This window comes from Adelges cooleyi, unplaced genomic scaffold (assembly GCF_023614345.1).
Source record: "Adelges cooleyi isolate 19-005CV unplaced genomic scaffold, UGA_ACOO_1.1 ACOO_flye_CR_arks_rails_tigmint_CR_PRNA_1, whole genome shotgun sequence".
NCBI classification, from domain to species: domain Eukaryota; kingdom Metazoa; phylum Arthropoda; class Insecta; order Hemiptera; family Adelgidae; genus Adelges; species Adelges cooleyi.
Window position 1 is genome coordinate 1,158,811 of NW_026095751.1, and position 18,678 is coordinate 1,177,488.

Consider the following 18,678-nt stretch of genomic DNA (forward strand, 5'->3'; position numbering starts at 1 on the left):
AGTCTTGATGGCAGAAAGTAAAGATAAACTCAAAGAACAATAAAAAAAACTCATAAATGCTGCAAAACGTATAGGTCTAGAGATTAACTCTAAGAAAACTGAATATATGGTAGTTCAAAGACACGAGCAAGTAGATCGCTGCAATGAGTGCCTAGAAGTCAAAAACTACAAGTTCAAAAGAGTACAGCAGTTAAAATACCTTGGCGCACTAATAACACAGCAGAATGAAATAGGTATGAAAATACAAGCTGCCAATAAATGTTATTTTGGTCTGACAAAGTTATTAAGATCAGATTAATCTCTATATATCTGAAGTCCCAAATATATCAGACACTTATCAAGCCAGTTTTGACATATAGTTTGGAAACTGGGACCTTAAGGAAAATAGACAAAAATGCTTCTTTGTCTACCTTTTCAATTCCTGGTATGCCAATGCGCCCAGAGATTCTTATAAAGTGTATTTGTTTTCCTTTATCAACAGCTCTATATATTTCTTCTTAGATGAGCTTAAATTCAAAATTAATTTATTTGGTTAAATTGCTTTGACATTGTTACTATTGCTGAATCAAAAATAATTATAAAACATTAATTGCGAAGCATTTTATCGGTAATTTCATAACTAAAACTTATTTTCTATTTTTTCTTTAACAAACTTGTTGAAATGATGATTCAACTTCAATAGAAATTTACTGGTTTTTAGTATTTTTCTTTGGTGCTTCAAATCGAAAATGTTTTTTTGAGCTGTTCGGGAACTAGATGGCTTGCAACGTCTAAGAAGGGTAGATATAATGATTTCGAAATAAAAAATATAAGTTTTATGGTATTACATTGTTTATTCAATCGTTTAATGGGTTGACACAATCAAACTTAAAAAAAGCATATCTTATTTTATCAATATGGATTAAAATCGTTGTGTATTTACTAAAATCATTAAATAATGAAAGTTTACGTGTAAAATTATACAGATTTGTAAAGAATCATAAAACATCAAATTTCAGCCAATAAGGCTTCATAATTATCACATGGAGTAACTCCACAATGTCAATACTGTTGTCCTCTGAAAAGTAATAAATAAATGAAGTTTATTTTATTTTGTCTCTAGATCTACTTTAACATTTTGAACGCTATAATATCATACTTATTGTTGAAACATAAGCAATATTTTTCTGACAATGCTTTTCATAATTGTAAAATCACTCATTCCCCGTTGCGTTTAAATCAAGAAACCGTATAATTAGAAAAAATGTTTTTACCGTATCCTTAAAATAATAACCTTAAGGATTATATAAAAACCCAAAGAATCTATCTTATTACAAATCGCATACTTATTTACTAATGGACATTTTACATAATAGGATACAATTTTTTCTTCCTCTACCATCCATTTTATGAGCATATTATTTCCTTATAATATAATATAATTTGGTTTCTCAACATTTATTGACGTAAAACCGCCTAGATCGTACTCTATGCTCATCCTCACTATGATAGTTATTTAATATAGTTAGGCCGATTTTGTTAACGCTATAATTTGCAGTATTACCATTGGTATCGGCCTCTCCAAGGAGAGATTCTGCAGTAACTCCTTCGAAATGCTGGCTCAAAATTCCATCAAGCTCCATTCCATTGAGTAAGCCGTCATAGTTTATGTCTTGAATAGCGAAATCCGATACATAAACTCTAACTTCAGAGGTAAGGAGTTGACCGTATGGTACGTATATAACCTATAACAATTTTTTGGTAGATCGTAATTTTAAGTTGTAAAATTTGTACATTTTTTAGGAGTTTTTCTCAATTTGAATGGGGAAGGGGTGTTTTTTTCTAATTTTTGGCCCGATGAAGTACCTTTCAGGTATGATTTCTAATCTATAGAGTTGCTACACAAAGAAATCGGTTCAGCGATTCACGAGATATCGTGGGTCCAGACGCAAAAATAAAAAATAAATACACATCATTGTAAAAACAATAACTTCTCAGCTCCGCATCGAAGCTAAAATGTTAGATTTTTCCAAAGAAATTAATGTGAAATCCTGGCAACAAAAAAACTATAAACAATAAACAATCTTCGTTGCTGTATTAATGAGTATGAACATTTACTATTCTTTACTCCTTCAATAAATGGGCGGGAGCGTCCTGATAAAAGCATATAAAACGCAATCTTAAATTAATAAGTAATTAAACTAATAATATTACTTTTCTGGTATTCTTTATTTTGTATTCTGCTGCAAGAACCACCAACTCTTGCAACTCCAAATTAGGATTTTCTATAGTTAAAATATTAAATACATTTTTCGTTTTAGTAAAATATACTCATTAAATAATGTTGAGTAACATAAAAAAAAAAGTAGAATAAATCTAAATATAAGTTCAATTAAGATTACTGTTCACTTAATGCTTTTTACAGAAGAAAAGTTATTTTGCCAACTCTACACAGAACGGTATTAATAACAAACGAGATAATAACAAAAATATATTCTTACGAAAGCGTTCAAAAACCCAATTATTATGCTGGACATCAACAATAGAAAGGCATTTAAAAAAACGTTTTACACGAGTAGTCATATTGTAGGAGCCACCTCTTTTGTAGAGCAACATAGTTTGATACTCTGATAGACCATTTCCCTAAGAAAAAATGTATAAATCATGTAATTATTAAATCAACGAATGAATTTTGACTTTTTTTAATGCGCTAAAATTTATAAAATATATTTTTCCAAGGCATTTAAATGCCATACCAGGCAAAAGCATTATTATATGTGTATATTATCAATCCTTTAACGAAACCATAATTTCATACTTCTGGTTTTACATCCAAATAGCCAAGTATGAACTCCGCGAAATTAATTGTTACGTCACCTATACAAATTTATTTAAATTATCAACTATAGGAATATAATTAACTGCTTCGTTAACTCAACAACACCTTTGAATTTTCCGGCCAATCTGTTTTTCTCGTTTTCATTTAAACTTAAATCTTTAATGATATTTTGTACTTCTTTAGAGTTAACTAGACCATCGTTATCGTCTCCTATTTTGTCATGATGTCTGAACAAGCTCAAAAAAATTGTTACTTCGTAGGTTGATAATCTTAGGATCTTTGTAAAATTGGTGTGTGAAAATAAAAAATATGGATTAATTACAAATCTAAAAAAAAGTGTTTTTTTATTACTTTCCAGTCGTCTGAAGTCTTATTGTTTTTGGCCAGAAATACCATAACATTTTGTACTTTTTGGCCGTCTTTCGTACCTATATTTAAAAATACAATTCTAAGCATATTTGAATCGAGCTAGCCACAAGACGAGTGCGTTAAATTGAAAAATTAGTAAGTGCTGGACCAATATTATTTCTTGTGATATTTTTTTTTTTAGTGGGATGATGTAAAATTTGATTACATTAGTTAAGATTAAACCTTGTTCAAAAAAAATTTTATTACCTGTTTCATATGTAAAACCTGTCACATCCTTCACGCCCATTTCTCGAAATTTTTCTTCGAATTTTTCTGGAGGAATTTGGTCTATAGCGTTTTCGTGTGGTTTGACAAATTCAACAATCATTTTGACTTGATCCTGATTGACTCCGACGCTCTATAAATTACCATAAATACAATAAAAATAATACATACTATTAACTACCGACATCTTTTTTTTTTATTGCGTTTATAATTTGTATTGTTATGTTTTATACTAACATGTGTTATGGTCACGAAGTACAACGCACAGAGAATAACAGCAGTTTTGAAATGCATATTGGGTTTTTTTAACGCTCTGTTAGAACACAATTAAGTCTTAGATACCAAAATCGGATGAACAGTGGAATTTTATTCAATTTGGGATATCTTTTTATAAAGAGCTGTTTTTTTCGTTGCTTTAAGAGTATTTTTTGACCCAATTGTACATATTTTGTAAGTATAGTGTAACTCTAATAAATACTGCTATTTACTTAGGTGAATTAAAATAACAACATATTTTTATTTGCTGTATACCGCAAAAAACCCAAAACAATATATCGAACAAAAATGTTTTTAAATCTTCATATAATATTATTCGTTAAAATAAAAAAATTAATTTCATACACTACACTATGCGATCACATTTATTCAAGGGATGAGAAAATTACTGGTGTTACTCATCAAAAATTATTTTCACAACTGACATGGTCAACGGTACTGTGTCCTATTTCCCCACCAAGCCGCAACTCACCCAGCGACACTACTAGGACAGTGTGGCCTTACCAATTGGTCCACATGGTTGATTTTAATTAATTCAATTAATTATATTTTCTTTATTTTAATAATATAAATTTAAATTAGTTTATTTTATTAGGTTACCAATTATTGTTTTAATTTGTACGTTAGTTCACTAATGCGCGCTTAACCTCCCATTTATAGTCTATTTTCAGAAAGTTCACCATATCAAATAAGATACCTTTTTTAAAAATATACTATTTACCTTATAGTGGAATAAACTGATTTTTTTGAGATATCGCCTATGTTTGCTCTTTCGGTTTGTCGTGGCTTACTACAGCGTATCATATATTAATTACATAACACAATTATAGGTCACTACAATTTGTATGTAATGCCATTAATACAGCATTTAGAATATTTTTTAAAAAAGCATTTATAAAAGATACATGATAAAAGGTTCATGTAAAAAATTGTAGAAAAAAATAAATTATAAAAAATCCTGTGCTATGTATATTTTAGTAAAGTAGCATTCAAATTAATGATGATGATAAAAAAATGTTTCCCAAGTAGGATGATGATTAAAAAAACAATTAAATTTACATTTAGCAACCTCAAAATCATATAATTTAACCTACTTTGATGTTATTTAATCAAACATTTTGGAACTATTATTTTCGATCACTGTTTTGGATCTTTTTGGATATGTTTTTTTATCGAAAAACATTTTTTTTTTTTTGAACTTAGTATTTTATTTTATAATTTGTGTTATTAAACGTTTGATCTTTATTTTTTGTACGTCAATACGCTATTGTTACATGCACACATTGAATACTTGTCTGTGTAAAATAATACCACATTACAAATCGTTTTTGTTGAATAATACACCTCTTATAATGTTAAACGGTAAACCTAAAACCTATATGATACCTACAGACATATCGTCATTTATTTATATTGTAATATTTATTTTACAATATGCTGTATTTAATGTTAAACAACTTATGAACGTATCGTTTTATAATACAGAAATTCCAATTGAAACTAAAAAAAAAATTGTATACTTATAATATCTTATACCGATCGCTCATACAGCGACAATGCTAGGACTGTGTGTCTGGGCGGTTTTACCGATTGGTCCACTTGTTTGTAAGCCTTTTATAATCACCAACAAAAAATTCAAAATACTTTAAAAAACTACTTGTTTTTTATTCTATTTTTGCCAATTGTTTGTAATGTAAAATTGATTAGATACTACCTCATTTTTATTTGTGACGTTTTAAAACTAAAACATGAATACTATCATTATTCATATAAATATAATAATAAAAAATTAATTTGTCTTTTCAAAATTTAACTATTTTCATAATACGCCAATTGTCATTTGTATGTCTGCAAAATTTTTATTAGACACCTAATATTTCTTAACTGGGTGAGTGATGACATAGGAGTTTTCCTTTTGAGAATTGAGAGACACATTATTTCTAAAATTTTGGATTTTTATATTAGAGCTATTCGATCAGTGTCGATTATAATATCGACACCTTATAACAGCGATTCATCGCGTTAATACTTTGAAAATATTGTTACACTGTTTTTAATTTGTGTAATGCATACAGGAACTAGATGGCTTGCAAGGCCTGGGATAGGTAATTATAATGATTTCGAGATAAAAACATAACTTTTACAGTGTTACATGATTTATTAAATCGTTTTATGAATTGACAAAAACAAACTTAAATAATCGTATCTTATATTCATCAACATGGATCAATATCGTTGTACATTTAATAAAATCATGAAATAAATATAATATATGTGTAAAATTATACAATTTTGAAAAGAATCATAAAACATCAAATTTCAAATATATTACCCATGATTAAAGCACTCCCAAAGAATATTCGTTTAGAAATCATTTAATATAATATTTAATTCAGCAAAAACACATCAACCTTTTTAGCGTTAAACAACAATTACACGCTCCTTAAACATCAACCTGAATAATTCCGCAACGTCCAACAATCCATCGGCTAAAAAGTAAAACATTATCAGTTAAGAAGTTTATTTTATTTTGTCTCTAGATCCACTCCAACATTTTGCCCAATATAATATTATGATATTTTATATTTATTGTTAAAGCATGAGCCATCTTTTTCCGAAGATACTTTTCATAGTTGTAAAACTACTCATTACTACTTTACACTGTAAAAAACCCTACACTCGTAAAACCGTCAAGGTCATACTCTATGCTCGTTCTCACTATGAGAGTTATTTAAAAAATTAAACCCATTTTGATAAAGCTATAATTTTCAATATTACCATCGGTATCATATGCGTCGATGAGAGAGCCAAAGTTTTTCTTTTTCGGGAAATACATCCTCTCAATATGTATAGCTCCATGCTTACAGATTTTACCGTTCTGGTTATGGTCGAACTGATGGAAATCCGCTAACACTTCTTTAACTATTTCTGTTGAATAGACGGTTCCAGTCTAAGGAATCAACAAAGAAATTCATGTAGAAAATCTTTAGATTATGTTGTGCATAAGAGGACGGTACCCACTCGTTAGTTTTAGTGTTATAACATGGTTGCGCGTAAATAATATACTCTATGGGCTGTCATAGTATTGTTTTCATATGCACATGCATTGCTATATTAATGAGTATGCGCTATAGTTTAAGCTATAGGTTATGACCACACGGAAAATGTCCTATACTTTACTCCTTTAAGAAATGGGTGTGTTCGACCTCATAAAAGCATTCAAAAAGCAATTATTACGAAACTATTAATATTACTTTTTTGTCGGCTGATCTGTTGTATTCTGCCGAAACAAGCACCAGCTCTTGCAACTCCAAAGCAGAATATTCTATGAGCAAAATATTGAACACATTTTTTATTTTATTAAAATATATACTCATTGAATGAGAGTTGATAAATCTAAATTAAATTGCGATTATTTCATAAATAATAAATAAAAAAAACCAACGAAAACATCATTTAAAACTCTATAAATGAAATTTAGTCTTTAATTAGGATCAGCTCATCAATCTGTTTCTCTTCTAGACCATTGCCCTAAGTACAAGTATTTATATTATGTAAATATTAAGTGTAAAAATAAATTTTGACTTTTTTTTAACGCTATAATGCGCTAAAATCTACAACATATATTTTTCTTAGACATGTTAAATGAAGGGCACAGGGGAAAAACGGTAGTAGTCACATTATGAAAATTTTAGAGTATAACAAAAACAAAGTTCGTGAATTCCTGTCCCTTTTACATAAGAACAAAAAAAAAATCACATTAAATGCTCTTCTAATACAACATTTATTTATTTAAACAATCTATTGACATAAATAAAAAAAATTAAAGGCATAAATTGAAAAAAACTATTTGAAAAAAGAATTTTCATAATGTGACTACTACCGTTTTTCTTCTGTGTCCTTCAAATGCCATGCCAGGTAAAAGCCTAATTATAATATATTGTGTATTTCATTAAGCCTTTAACGAAACCATCATTTCTTACCTGTGGTTTTATTTCAAAAAAGGCTTGTATGAACTCGGCAAAGTTAATTGTTAGGTCACCTATTAAAATTAATTTATATTATCAATTTCAGGAATAAAATTAACTGCTTCTTTAACTCAATAACACCTTCGAATCGTCCTGTCAACATTTGTTTCTCGCTTTCATTTAAACTTATAGCTTCAACGATTTGTTTTAATTCCTTGGAGTTAATTAGACCATCAAACTCGCCTCCTTTTTGGTCATGATATTCGAACAGGTTCAAGTAAATAGTTACTTCTTGGCTTGATAATCTCCGTTTCTATGTTAAAAAAAAGTACATAAAAATAAGAAAATCAGATAATTTTTAAACTGTTTCATATTTTTTTTTTGTTATTATTATGTATATTGCAATATTTGTTATATAAATATTCAACAGCTTATAAACATACAATATAGATAATTTTATTATAATTAAAAATACTGTTTGTAAAATACTGTTTGACATATAAGTTATAACTACTGATACCTAAGAATATGTGTTAGTCAGGTTCGTTATTTGTAATAAAATTTTTTGAAATATGTAGTAAAAACATTTTTTTACATATTCTTTACAGTTCTTTGCTATACAGTTGTTTTGATGAAATGATAGATAGTGTTGTAATAAATACATTGTAAATATATTAAAGATCAAAATCTACACTTAAAAACGAAGATCTAAATTCAATTGGTTTTTCAGATAGTCGGGTTCCTAAACTTCGGGAGAATTAATAATAAATATAAATCTATAATTAGTCTTCAATGTTTGTTATCTATTTAAGAAAATGAAATGTTCCAATTTTATTAAGCAATAATTATAAATGTTCATTTAGGAAAATTTAACAAAGTTTAACGTTCAAAAAAAGTATTTGCTATAATTTTTTGTAATATGTTAACAAAAAATACAAAATATTATAAAATGTAAATAGTTGAAGTGTTGATTTTGGAACCAATTGTACAGTTGTAAGAACAGTGTAACCCAAAAAAATACTGCATATTTACTTATGTGAAATAAAATAACATTATACTTTTTTATATGCTGTACGTCACACAAAAACCAAAACAATATAACAAACGATAAAATATTATTAAATCTTCATATAATAATATTTTACGTTTGAATAAATTTAAATAAATTCCATATACTATACTATGCTGTTATATATTCGAGGGATGTGAAAAGCCCTCTTTTATAATAATATTCAGAGGTTGTGCCAATTATAATTTAATGTCCGCAGTTGGGTTTACCTTGGACTTGAGGGTCAAGATACGAAGTCCTGAAATACGTTAAGTTTAGACCTGTTTGGTGGATTTTAAAATCTATACCAGTTAATACCTTTATTGTACTTATTAATTACTATAGATTGAAATAACAATGTAAATTATTGAAGGTATTGTAGAAAATTGCCAAACATAATAAACTGTTTTGATATAAAATACTCTCATTGGGCTTTTATAACTAGCGCCTCTTCTGTCCGGACAACCCATTTTATTAAAAATATTATTTTGCTACGTATACTTAGAACTTATAAATTAATTTCATATCCTTGTGCTTAAGATGTTTTTTTTTTACATATGGAATTGACGATTTTTTTTTAATGGACTCAAATATTATAAGTATCTCAAACAGTAAAACCTTGTTTTTTTAAAAATTATTTTATACTCCTTTTATCAAAAGTGGTATAATGGTGCAGACTAAAAAATATCACTAAAATCGAAAACATATTACCTATACATATTTGAAGGTAAACATTTTAACACGGTTACAGTTTTCGAAAAATTGAAATTATAACCTACATTTTTATTTTATTTTCTTATAAAAGTATATTCTATGCTACTCGTACATTCTAAATATATTCTATCATGATTTGTTTAAAAAAAACCCAAGAAAATAGAATTAATACCTTCACCGTTGAAGAAGTAGATACTCTATTTATTACTATACTTCTTTAGTATGGCAAAACTGGAAATAAGACCAATATTATTTTGTGTTGTGTCTTGACCCCCCCTACCCCAAAAGGGATGGCATTTTTATTTTTAAGTATACCTAGTTTTTGGAATTTTGCTCCGAACCCACCCTACTGGCATTTTTTTATATTCATTGAACTTCTTTTGGGAATATTGTGTTGATCTATCATCGTTATTATTGTGTTTAGTAATTGTAAAATGTATTGTCTAACACAGAACCTGTTCAACACATATTTTAAGTTGTGTAATTTATTCGTCTCGTGATGTTAAAACTCTTTATTAAAATACGAGAAATTATACTTTGATATTGTGGAGTTTAGTGTACATGTTTAAACAGTCATCTATTGCATACACAAATGCTTGCAAGAAGTAAGCATTCAAAAACAAAAACAATATAATTAAATTTGATTTTATTACTATGTCAATTAATTCTCACAAGCGATTCGTAGTTATTATGCATAAATTCATGTCTAATAATATTACCAATATAACATCAGTTAAGTTAAATTATTTTATGTCTCTATTGTTGAAAAGATATCAAAGATTTTGGTTTTTTTAAAGCCCATTACTTTAAACGTAAAAAAAATTAAAAGCCAGTAAGATATTCTATACAAATCTAAATGATTTGGTTACTAGATTGAATCGACTGACAACGGGTGTTTTAAAAATATTTTCAAAATTATATTGTTAATTACTTTGGCAATGATTTTATATAATTTTATGATTCAAGATCGAATGGTCTATTAAACTGATTAAAAAAAAAAATACAATACGATACAGTTATTTTAAATAAATGCTATCTAGAAACAATAAAAAAAAATACACTCAAGCATGTTTGGGTTTTCTTTTTAAATTTTCTTTGAAATTCGCATCACACACGTACACGGTTGTGGCCCGGCATCTCTGACAGGGTATTTAACGTCGCTCTGCACTCAATTAGTAAATTCTGAAATAGGAAGATGATTTATGAAAATAATTTTGACGGCATTTAAAAAACTGTGCATAACTCGCTTTACATACATTGTTCAAGCAAAAGAATACGTAGTTTTTTAAAGTTCTGAGGGTCGGCAGAAACTGGAAAATCAACATGTTATACAATTCGCTGACACGATTCGTTATTAACTCAAGTACGGTTGATTTAAGATCCTCATCAACGGGCTTTGTTGTCGTCTAATATTTCATAAATACATTATATATTAGAAAATCGGTAGACAATATTGTAAACAATTTGACGACGGCCTATGATGTAATCAAGTGCTTACCTTGAGCTTTTGTTTGGCATCGTCTAATAGTCGATTTTCATTTTTGATGTGATCTATGAGTACAACTTCTCTGATTGAACCACGGACAACCTGGCTCACCACTGCTTTACGTTGTCTGATTAACCGTCTAGAAAATACGCTCGAGTTATAATGGAAATAAAATAGTAAGTATAAAAAAAACTTACTGCAAACCTTCCCGTTTTATTATTTTTAATTCGATCAAAAATTGGCTCTCAATATCTTCTGCTTGATTTTCGGATTGTGACATAGTGGTTTATTGGTTCCTTCTACCTTGAAATATATCATAAAGAGTTAATTAGTAAGTGCATATATCACAAACTGCAGGATGCTAATTGGGGGTGACCGAGTGATAATACGTGCAGGGGTGCTAACCTCTATTTTCCTTTGCCCTAATAGGCCGTCATTATTTCACAAATGCACCAACGCGAGTGCTATCTTGTAGGCACTTAACCTTAACACATATACTTATTGTGCTGTAAATTGTACAGATTGTATTTTTTCTCAATAAAAATTTAAAAAATAATGACAGCAGGTAGCGATAATTCTAGATACGCATAGTGTCAAGTTCCCAATAAGTTTTCAAGATAGCAGTCTAAATAGTTTGGCGAGAGTACTTTAAATACGAATACGAATATGTTTATTTTTGGTTGCTAACCCAAAATAAACAATTGGCTTATAACCATGGTATCCAAAGTAACCATAGTAACCGTTTGATTCGCATACTCTAAATTCTAAGCATAGTTCCTACCAGGGGGTCCAGTGATCCACAGAGCTTTATTTTTTTCAAAAACAATTTTTTTTATATCTACATAACGATAGTAGCAATTTATAAGCCTAGTTTTTACCATTGATACAGATGTCAAAACGAAACTATTAACAATAACTTTTGGCTAATCTCATAAGAAAGCCAAGAAAATGTCCGTATCTTTCACAAAACACAGGCGACTTTGTGAAATATTCACTGAACTCAATATGAATAAACGCGCATTATCTTTTGTCGGCTGTTTATAAAAACGTCCAATATTCGGAGGCTGTTAAATTTTAATACTCATCATGGAAAAGTTACGTAGCATTTATACTTCCCGAAAAATGGTAAACAACATGGCGGCGTACCATGTCGGGTCATATTACAGCACGTATGCGCATTCTATATGTTATGTTGAGTTCAGTGTGAAAAATACGGCAAACATTGTCAACAAGCATCGAAAATACAAATGGAGACAAGTGAACTCTGCTCTGCTAACTACTATGCTGTAAACGCATTTGATTTAAATACAAATATATTAGGGTGGTCCCGCAAAACTTTTTTCCTACTCCTTAGTTTACACAGCTTAGAGCTCTTTGAACACCTACTGTACACCATGCCCAAAAGTCCTGTCAAAACTGGTAGTGAAAAATAGGCGTTTTTGGTATTATAAATACAAAGTTATCGGGAAAAAAGTCCGTATATGTATGAAACTATACTAATAAAAGCTGTAAAACCGTCAGAACTTCAGCTTAAGCCGAGGAGAAGGCAAAGTACTATGCGTTGATTTGTGCACGGTTTGAGTGTCGAAATCCTATAATAAATTCCCATTTTAACTGCAACCCTTGTGGGGCTCGAGTTAAACATCGAAAATCAACTTTTTAAAGACCACCCTAATATATTATATTTATTTATATGCATATGATGTATTATGGTTTATAATTAATAATAAAATATTACCCAATTGTACGTTACGCGTTTGTGTGCGAAATCCGTTTGACTGGCGTAGTCTGAACAAAGACGTGGATGGTTTTTTTTTTTTGAACGGAGAATGAATTGAAAACAGCCGCTCGACGCCCAGTGTTCGAACGGCGTGCAGTCGAGTAGACAATGGCCCGGGTTACCGCAGGTGGCGCCACTGCTGACGACGACCCCTTGAAAAAGAACTCGCTAGGGGCGCCGTTCGAGATCAATACGGCTTGTGTAGGGTTAAATATTGCGGGCATACCGCGAAATTACATTAGCCGTTGACGTCATCACAGGGGGCTGGACGACAACTTTCTTTGCGAAATCATTATACATCATTCCCCCTTCATTGTATCTTTTGCCATGTGAAAAAAATATTTTTACACGAAATTTACGGTCCTCAATCGAAATATTTTAGATCGTCCATTTTCAAACAAAGTTCGATAACGAGTATCGAGTACACAACATGTTCGACTCGTTGGGTTATCCCTCGAAGAAAAAAAATTGGATCATATTTAATATAAAAAAATTCGTATAAAATTATATCCGACTGTTTTTCGCGAAGATATTTTAAATCAAAGTTGACGGTTGAAAAAAACAGTCAAACCAGATGATTGAACAGACATTACTAATATTGAATACTAATGGTATATGTTTTTAAATTTAAAGAGTTGCTACTCGAGTAAAATATGTCTCATGTTTACAGACACATGGCTTAGGAAATATCGCAGTAATTTGAAATTCAGGATGGGAGGTGAAGTGCAATTGTTTTATTCACGCATATAACCGTTGATAATTTCAAAAATTATTATTCATAATTATAAGTTATTGGTATAACCTACTCAAAATTCTAAGAAAATTAATCTTAATTATAAGAGCTAAGCTAATGTGTGCGTAACCATTTAAAAAAATTAAATTCATAGGATTTTAACACATAAAGGATGGGATTTGATTGATAAAAAATATAGAAATTTTGGGCTAACTGTTAACTATGACTGTATGAAAAAAAAACGTTTAAAAAGGAATTTAAACTTTGATAATATGGACTAGGTCATAATTAACCAATTCACCCTATATGTTGAATCGGTATAATTGGACAACGGTTTATATAAGTAATTCATGAATAACTTATTATTTTGCATTTAAACAAAATAATTTTCCATAAATATTATAAAGGTTAATAAGCAAATTATTTCTCGAAAAAACGAGGTTAAGATTTTTAATAGAAGTTACATGAAAGACAAGAATGTATTGTGACTGTCATTAGAATATGATTTATTTGAATCCTTTTTCTATAAGTTTTTTTCACTTAGGCATTCCGGCTTACAATTTAGTATATTTCATTTTTACTGGTGTTAACACCTTTTGTCGTTTAACCTTGGCTTAATCAAATATTCGCAAAACCCATGTGGTATACTACCGTAATTTGTCTTTTACTTTTCGATATAAGTATTCAATGCAAATCTGTGGATAGTATGTTCAAACCAGTTATACGATAAGGGTTAATCGTCTGTCTATAAAAATGTACAGTCATAGTTACCCATATATCGTAATTAACAATGTAATGAAAATATTTTCATCACCTGTTGACTGTTGATTCACTCACACATAGCAACCTAGAAACTGACTACGATCAAAGTGTAAATTTACCCTATTTTTGGTGTTTTTCTTTAATAAAAAAAAAATGTTACTACGGATTTTTGAGAAAATTGTATATGTTATATATAATGTTGTATATGTTATATGTTATAACTCCATTTTAGATCTACTTTTGGTCTACTTTTCAGATCTAAATCTCTAAAACTTTATTTAAAAAATTATTCAAAAATATAATGGGAAGTAATGGGGACGGGGAGGTCGTAGGTTTACAGTAATTATTACAACTGAAAGTGATAAAAACATTTTCAAATAAACGCTTCTAATAGATCCGTTGCGTAAATATTTTTTATTAAGATCTTACGATAATGCGATATATTATACTTATATTATACTTATATTAAAGAATAAAATCTATAGAAACCTTAAAACAAAGATGTAAATTCAATTGGTTTTTTAGGTAATCGGGTAAATTCATAAGAAATACAAATCTTCTTTGTTTGTTATTTATTTAAAATAATAAAACGTTCGGATTGTATTAAGTAATAATTATAGATGTTCATTTAGGATAATCTAACAAAGTTAATGTACAAAAAAAAATGTTGCTGTCATTTTTGTAATACGTTGGTAGGGCTCTACTGTGCAAAAAAAATATTCGACAATTATTTATAATTACAAACAAGAAATAGAAAATACTATAAAACAAAATTTATTTAGAGTTCCTTTTGACCCAGTTTGTTTACTCTTGTGAAGGAATAGAATTTTTTTCTTTATTTCACTTTTTCAAGCAAAGTTTTAGAGATTTAGATCTGAAAATTAGACCAAAAGTAGATCTAAAATGGAACTATAACATATACAATTTTCTCAAAAATCTGTAGTCAAATATTTTTTTCATTAAGGAAAAACCCCAAAAATAAGGTAAATTTACACTTTGGCCGTAGTCAGTTTCTAGGTTGCTATGTGTGTGTCAACAGGTAATGAAAGTATTTTCATTATATTGTTAATTAAGACATATGGGTAAATATGACAGTACATTTTTATAGACAGACGATCAACCCTTATCGTATTCACCCTGCACAAGACTAAATATTGAATTTTAAGTACATTATTGCTGGTCCCACGATATCTTCTAATCCACTATAACTTGTTTGAACATACTATCCACAGATTCGCATCGAAGCGTTTATTTAAAAGTGATTTTATCACTTTCAGTTATAATAAAATCTGTAGACCTGTGACCTCTCCGTCCCACTATGCCCCGACCCCACTGTACTGGCTTTTTTATTATTTTTTTGCCAATACTTTGTATTCACTGTGGAAATCTATTTGTTTCCGAACGAAACAGCAATATATTTATAAAAACTGTTTTTTGAAAAACATGACCTAAAAGATTGTGATATTAAAAAACAAATTAGTCATTTGTTTACATTGCTACGGCATTAAGGCTACAGGTCTATTGCTATAATTTTAATCTACAAAAATAATCTTCCACCAAAAGTTGTAAATCTACCAACGGCTCTATAGTAAATTTTTGTCGGTATTGTATTTCTTAATTATTGTGGTTAAAAAAAATACTGTGGAGTTGGATATTTTATTTCATATTTACCAAGACTGTCTCATTTTGACTTATCCATTAAGATTTAAACCTATGTACATAGGCTATTTAAATGCCTTTGTAGATACTTAATATTTTTTTTTTATAATATAGAGAGATTAATTTAGGATAATGTACTAATATAAATTCCTTATCCTTATAGCCCAGTATTTTGCATTAGTTCAAGATAAAATACTCTGAAACTAATATAACTAAATTAGGTATCTTTTGAGATTGAGGAACACTTAAGGAATACATTTTTTTCTAAAGATTTTTTATTTTTAAATTAGAGCTATTCGACGGGTTTTGATATTAATTTTAACAGTTTATAACAGCGATTCAATATTAATACCCCTAAAACAAAATAAGGCTGTTATTAATTTTTTGTATGCACACTTGTTTTTGGCTGTCAGGAACTACACGGCTTGCAAGGCTTAAGCAGGGCTAAGAAAGGTAATTATAATGATTTCGAAATAAAAACATAATTTTCACGGTATTACGTTATTTATTTAAACGTTGAACGAATTGACACAATCATACTTAAAAAAATGGTATCTTATTTATTAATATGGATTAAAATCGTTGTATATTTACTAAAATCATTAAATAATTAAAATATATGTGTAAAATTATACAGCTTTGAAAATAATCATAAAACATAAAATGTATTACCCATAATTAAAGCACTCCCAAAATATATAAGCACGTAAATCATTTGGTATAATATTCAATTCAGTAAAAACTCATAAAACTTTTCAGCGATTATTTATGATAGTGACAATCTCTTTTATGATGCTCAAGCTTCTTAAATATCACGGTGAAGAACTCCAATGGGTCAAGACACCGGTCGCCTGAAAAATAAAATATTTTTAGTTAAGCAGTTTAATTTAATTTGTCACTAGTTCTACTTCAACATTTTTACAATATTTTTCCAATAAAACTTTTCAGAACTGTAAAATCACGTTACAGTCCAAATAGAAAAAAAATGTATTTACCGCATTCTTAAAATATTAACCCAAATAATCTATTTCATAAATCACATATCTATTAACTAATGGACATTTTTCATAATAAGACACATATTTTTCTTCTGCTAATAACATTTAGTATAGTATTTATTTTTACCAAGGAAAAATATTCGATTTAATACCGTCCGTTTTATGTACATATTATCACGGCGGTTTTTCGAGATTAACATTAATAGGTTCACTTGTAAAAATGTCTGCACACGTAAAACCTCCTGGATCGTACTCTGTGCTCGTCCTCATTGTGATAGTTATTTAATGTAATTAAAACGATTTTGTTAACGCTATAATTTGCAATATTACCATTGTCATTGGCGTCAATCAGGATAGAGTCAACAGTATATCCTTTGAAATACTTGGCCACAATATCGTCAAGTTCTTCCCCAATGAGTAAACCGTCTTGGCTTTTATCGTAAAAAGCGAACCATGATACCAATTCTCTTACGTTAGGGCTAGAAATGACGATTCTTTGCTAAAAAAAAAACAACAAAGTAATTCATGTAGCACATCTTTAGATTATACAGAGCGCACGAAGATGCAATCCACTCGTCATTTGCAGTGTGATAACATGGTTTTCGCGAATTTAATATACTCTGTGGGCTGTGGTAGCGTTGATTTCACCAAATTTTCATAGGGAAACAGAAGAGCATATCGTCCATCACAGTTTTTCGGTAGATCCAATAATTTTTCCTTTTATACATTTTTAATGTTTAAGTTTTCTTAGTAACTTTTTTATAAACTACTAAAATTTAGTCTAAACCATCCAGAGTATAGTTTAGATTCGCGCCAAACTTCAGTAAAGAAAAAAAAAATTTTATATTTTTCTAAAACCATTACAGTGAAAGTCTGGCAACAAAAAAACTATAGGTAACCAATAAACAATCCTCGTTGCTGTTTTAACGAGTGTGCACTATAGTTGAAGCTCTAAATTAAGATTTTGCCAACAATTTCCTATAATTTACTAATTCAATGAATGGGGGGGGGGAGGGGTGCGTCCGAATAAAAGTTACAAAACATTACTTTCTCGTCGGCCGTTTTGTTGTATTCTGCTGAAACAACTACCAGCTCTTGCAACTCCAAGCCATATTTTTCTATGGTCAAAATATTAAATACATTTTTATTTTATTAAAATATACTCATTGAATCAAAGTTTAAAAACTTCAAATAAGTAATTGAATGAATCTAAACTAAATAACAATTATTTTGTAAATACAAATAAACATATGTAACATGAATAAGTAAAAGATAATTTTTGACTCTTTGCTTCGTACAGATAAAAAGTTGTTTTGACAACTCTACATAGACTATATTACATACTATATTACTACATACAATATTTACTTACGAAAGCTTTCAAATTCCCATTTCTCATGCTGGCCATCAATTATTGATAACCCTTCGATAAATTCTGTTATTTTATCGGGTTGAATGCAATCGTCATTTGTTTTGTTTTTTTTAATATTACTCAGATCTGTAATCTGTCCCATGTCTAGACCTCTGCCCTATGAGTAAATATTTAAATCGCGTAAATATTAAATGTAGGACAGGAGTTTGACTTTTTTTAATACTATAATGTGCTAAAAATCTACAAAACATATTTTACTTAGACAGGTTAAATGCCATGCCAGGCAAAATCATAATTATATGCGTATTTTATCGAGCCTTTAACAAAACCATAAATTCTTACTAGTGATTTTACATCCAAATAGCCATATAAGAATTCAGCGAAATTAACTGTTGGGTCAGCTATAAAAATAATTAATTAAAATAATCAAC

The 18,678-nt window shown here is 29.1% G+C and overlaps 2 protein-coding genes across 2 annotated transcripts; both read right to left on the reverse strand.

The window, feature by feature from the left end:
• Window positions 1-2,765: 2,765 nt before the first annotated feature.
• LOC126835265 (uncharacterized) lies at window positions 2,766-3,752 on the reverse strand. Its single transcript, XM_050567741.1, has 5 exons — window positions 3,689-3,752; window positions 3,434-3,584; window positions 3,170-3,246; window positions 2,924-3,095; window positions 2,766-2,856 (listed from the first exon to the last, which is right to left on the reverse strand). Exons 1-5 carry the CDS (start codon window positions 3,743-3,745, stop codon window positions 2,792-2,794), a joined length of 522 nt encoding a protein of 173 aa, XP_050423698.1. The 5' UTR covers window positions 3,746-3,752; the 3' UTR covers window positions 2,766-2,791.
• A 7,271-nt stretch (window positions 3,753-11,023) lies between these two features.
• On the reverse strand, window positions 11,024-18,649 carry LOC126835273 (uncharacterized). The gene is made up of 6 exons (XM_050567753.1): window positions 18,590-18,649; window positions 18,248-18,404; window positions 17,923-17,993; window positions 17,206-17,374; window positions 11,141-11,246; window positions 11,024-11,082 (listed from the first exon to the last, which is right to left on the reverse strand). Exons 2-5 carry the CDS (start codon window positions 18,387-18,389, stop codon window positions 11,230-11,232), a joined length of 399 nt encoding a protein of 132 aa, XP_050423710.1. The 5' UTR covers window positions 18,390-18,404; window positions 18,590-18,649; the 3' UTR covers window positions 11,024-11,082; window positions 11,141-11,229.
• Between the last annotated feature and the right edge of the window lie 29 nt (window positions 18,650-18,678).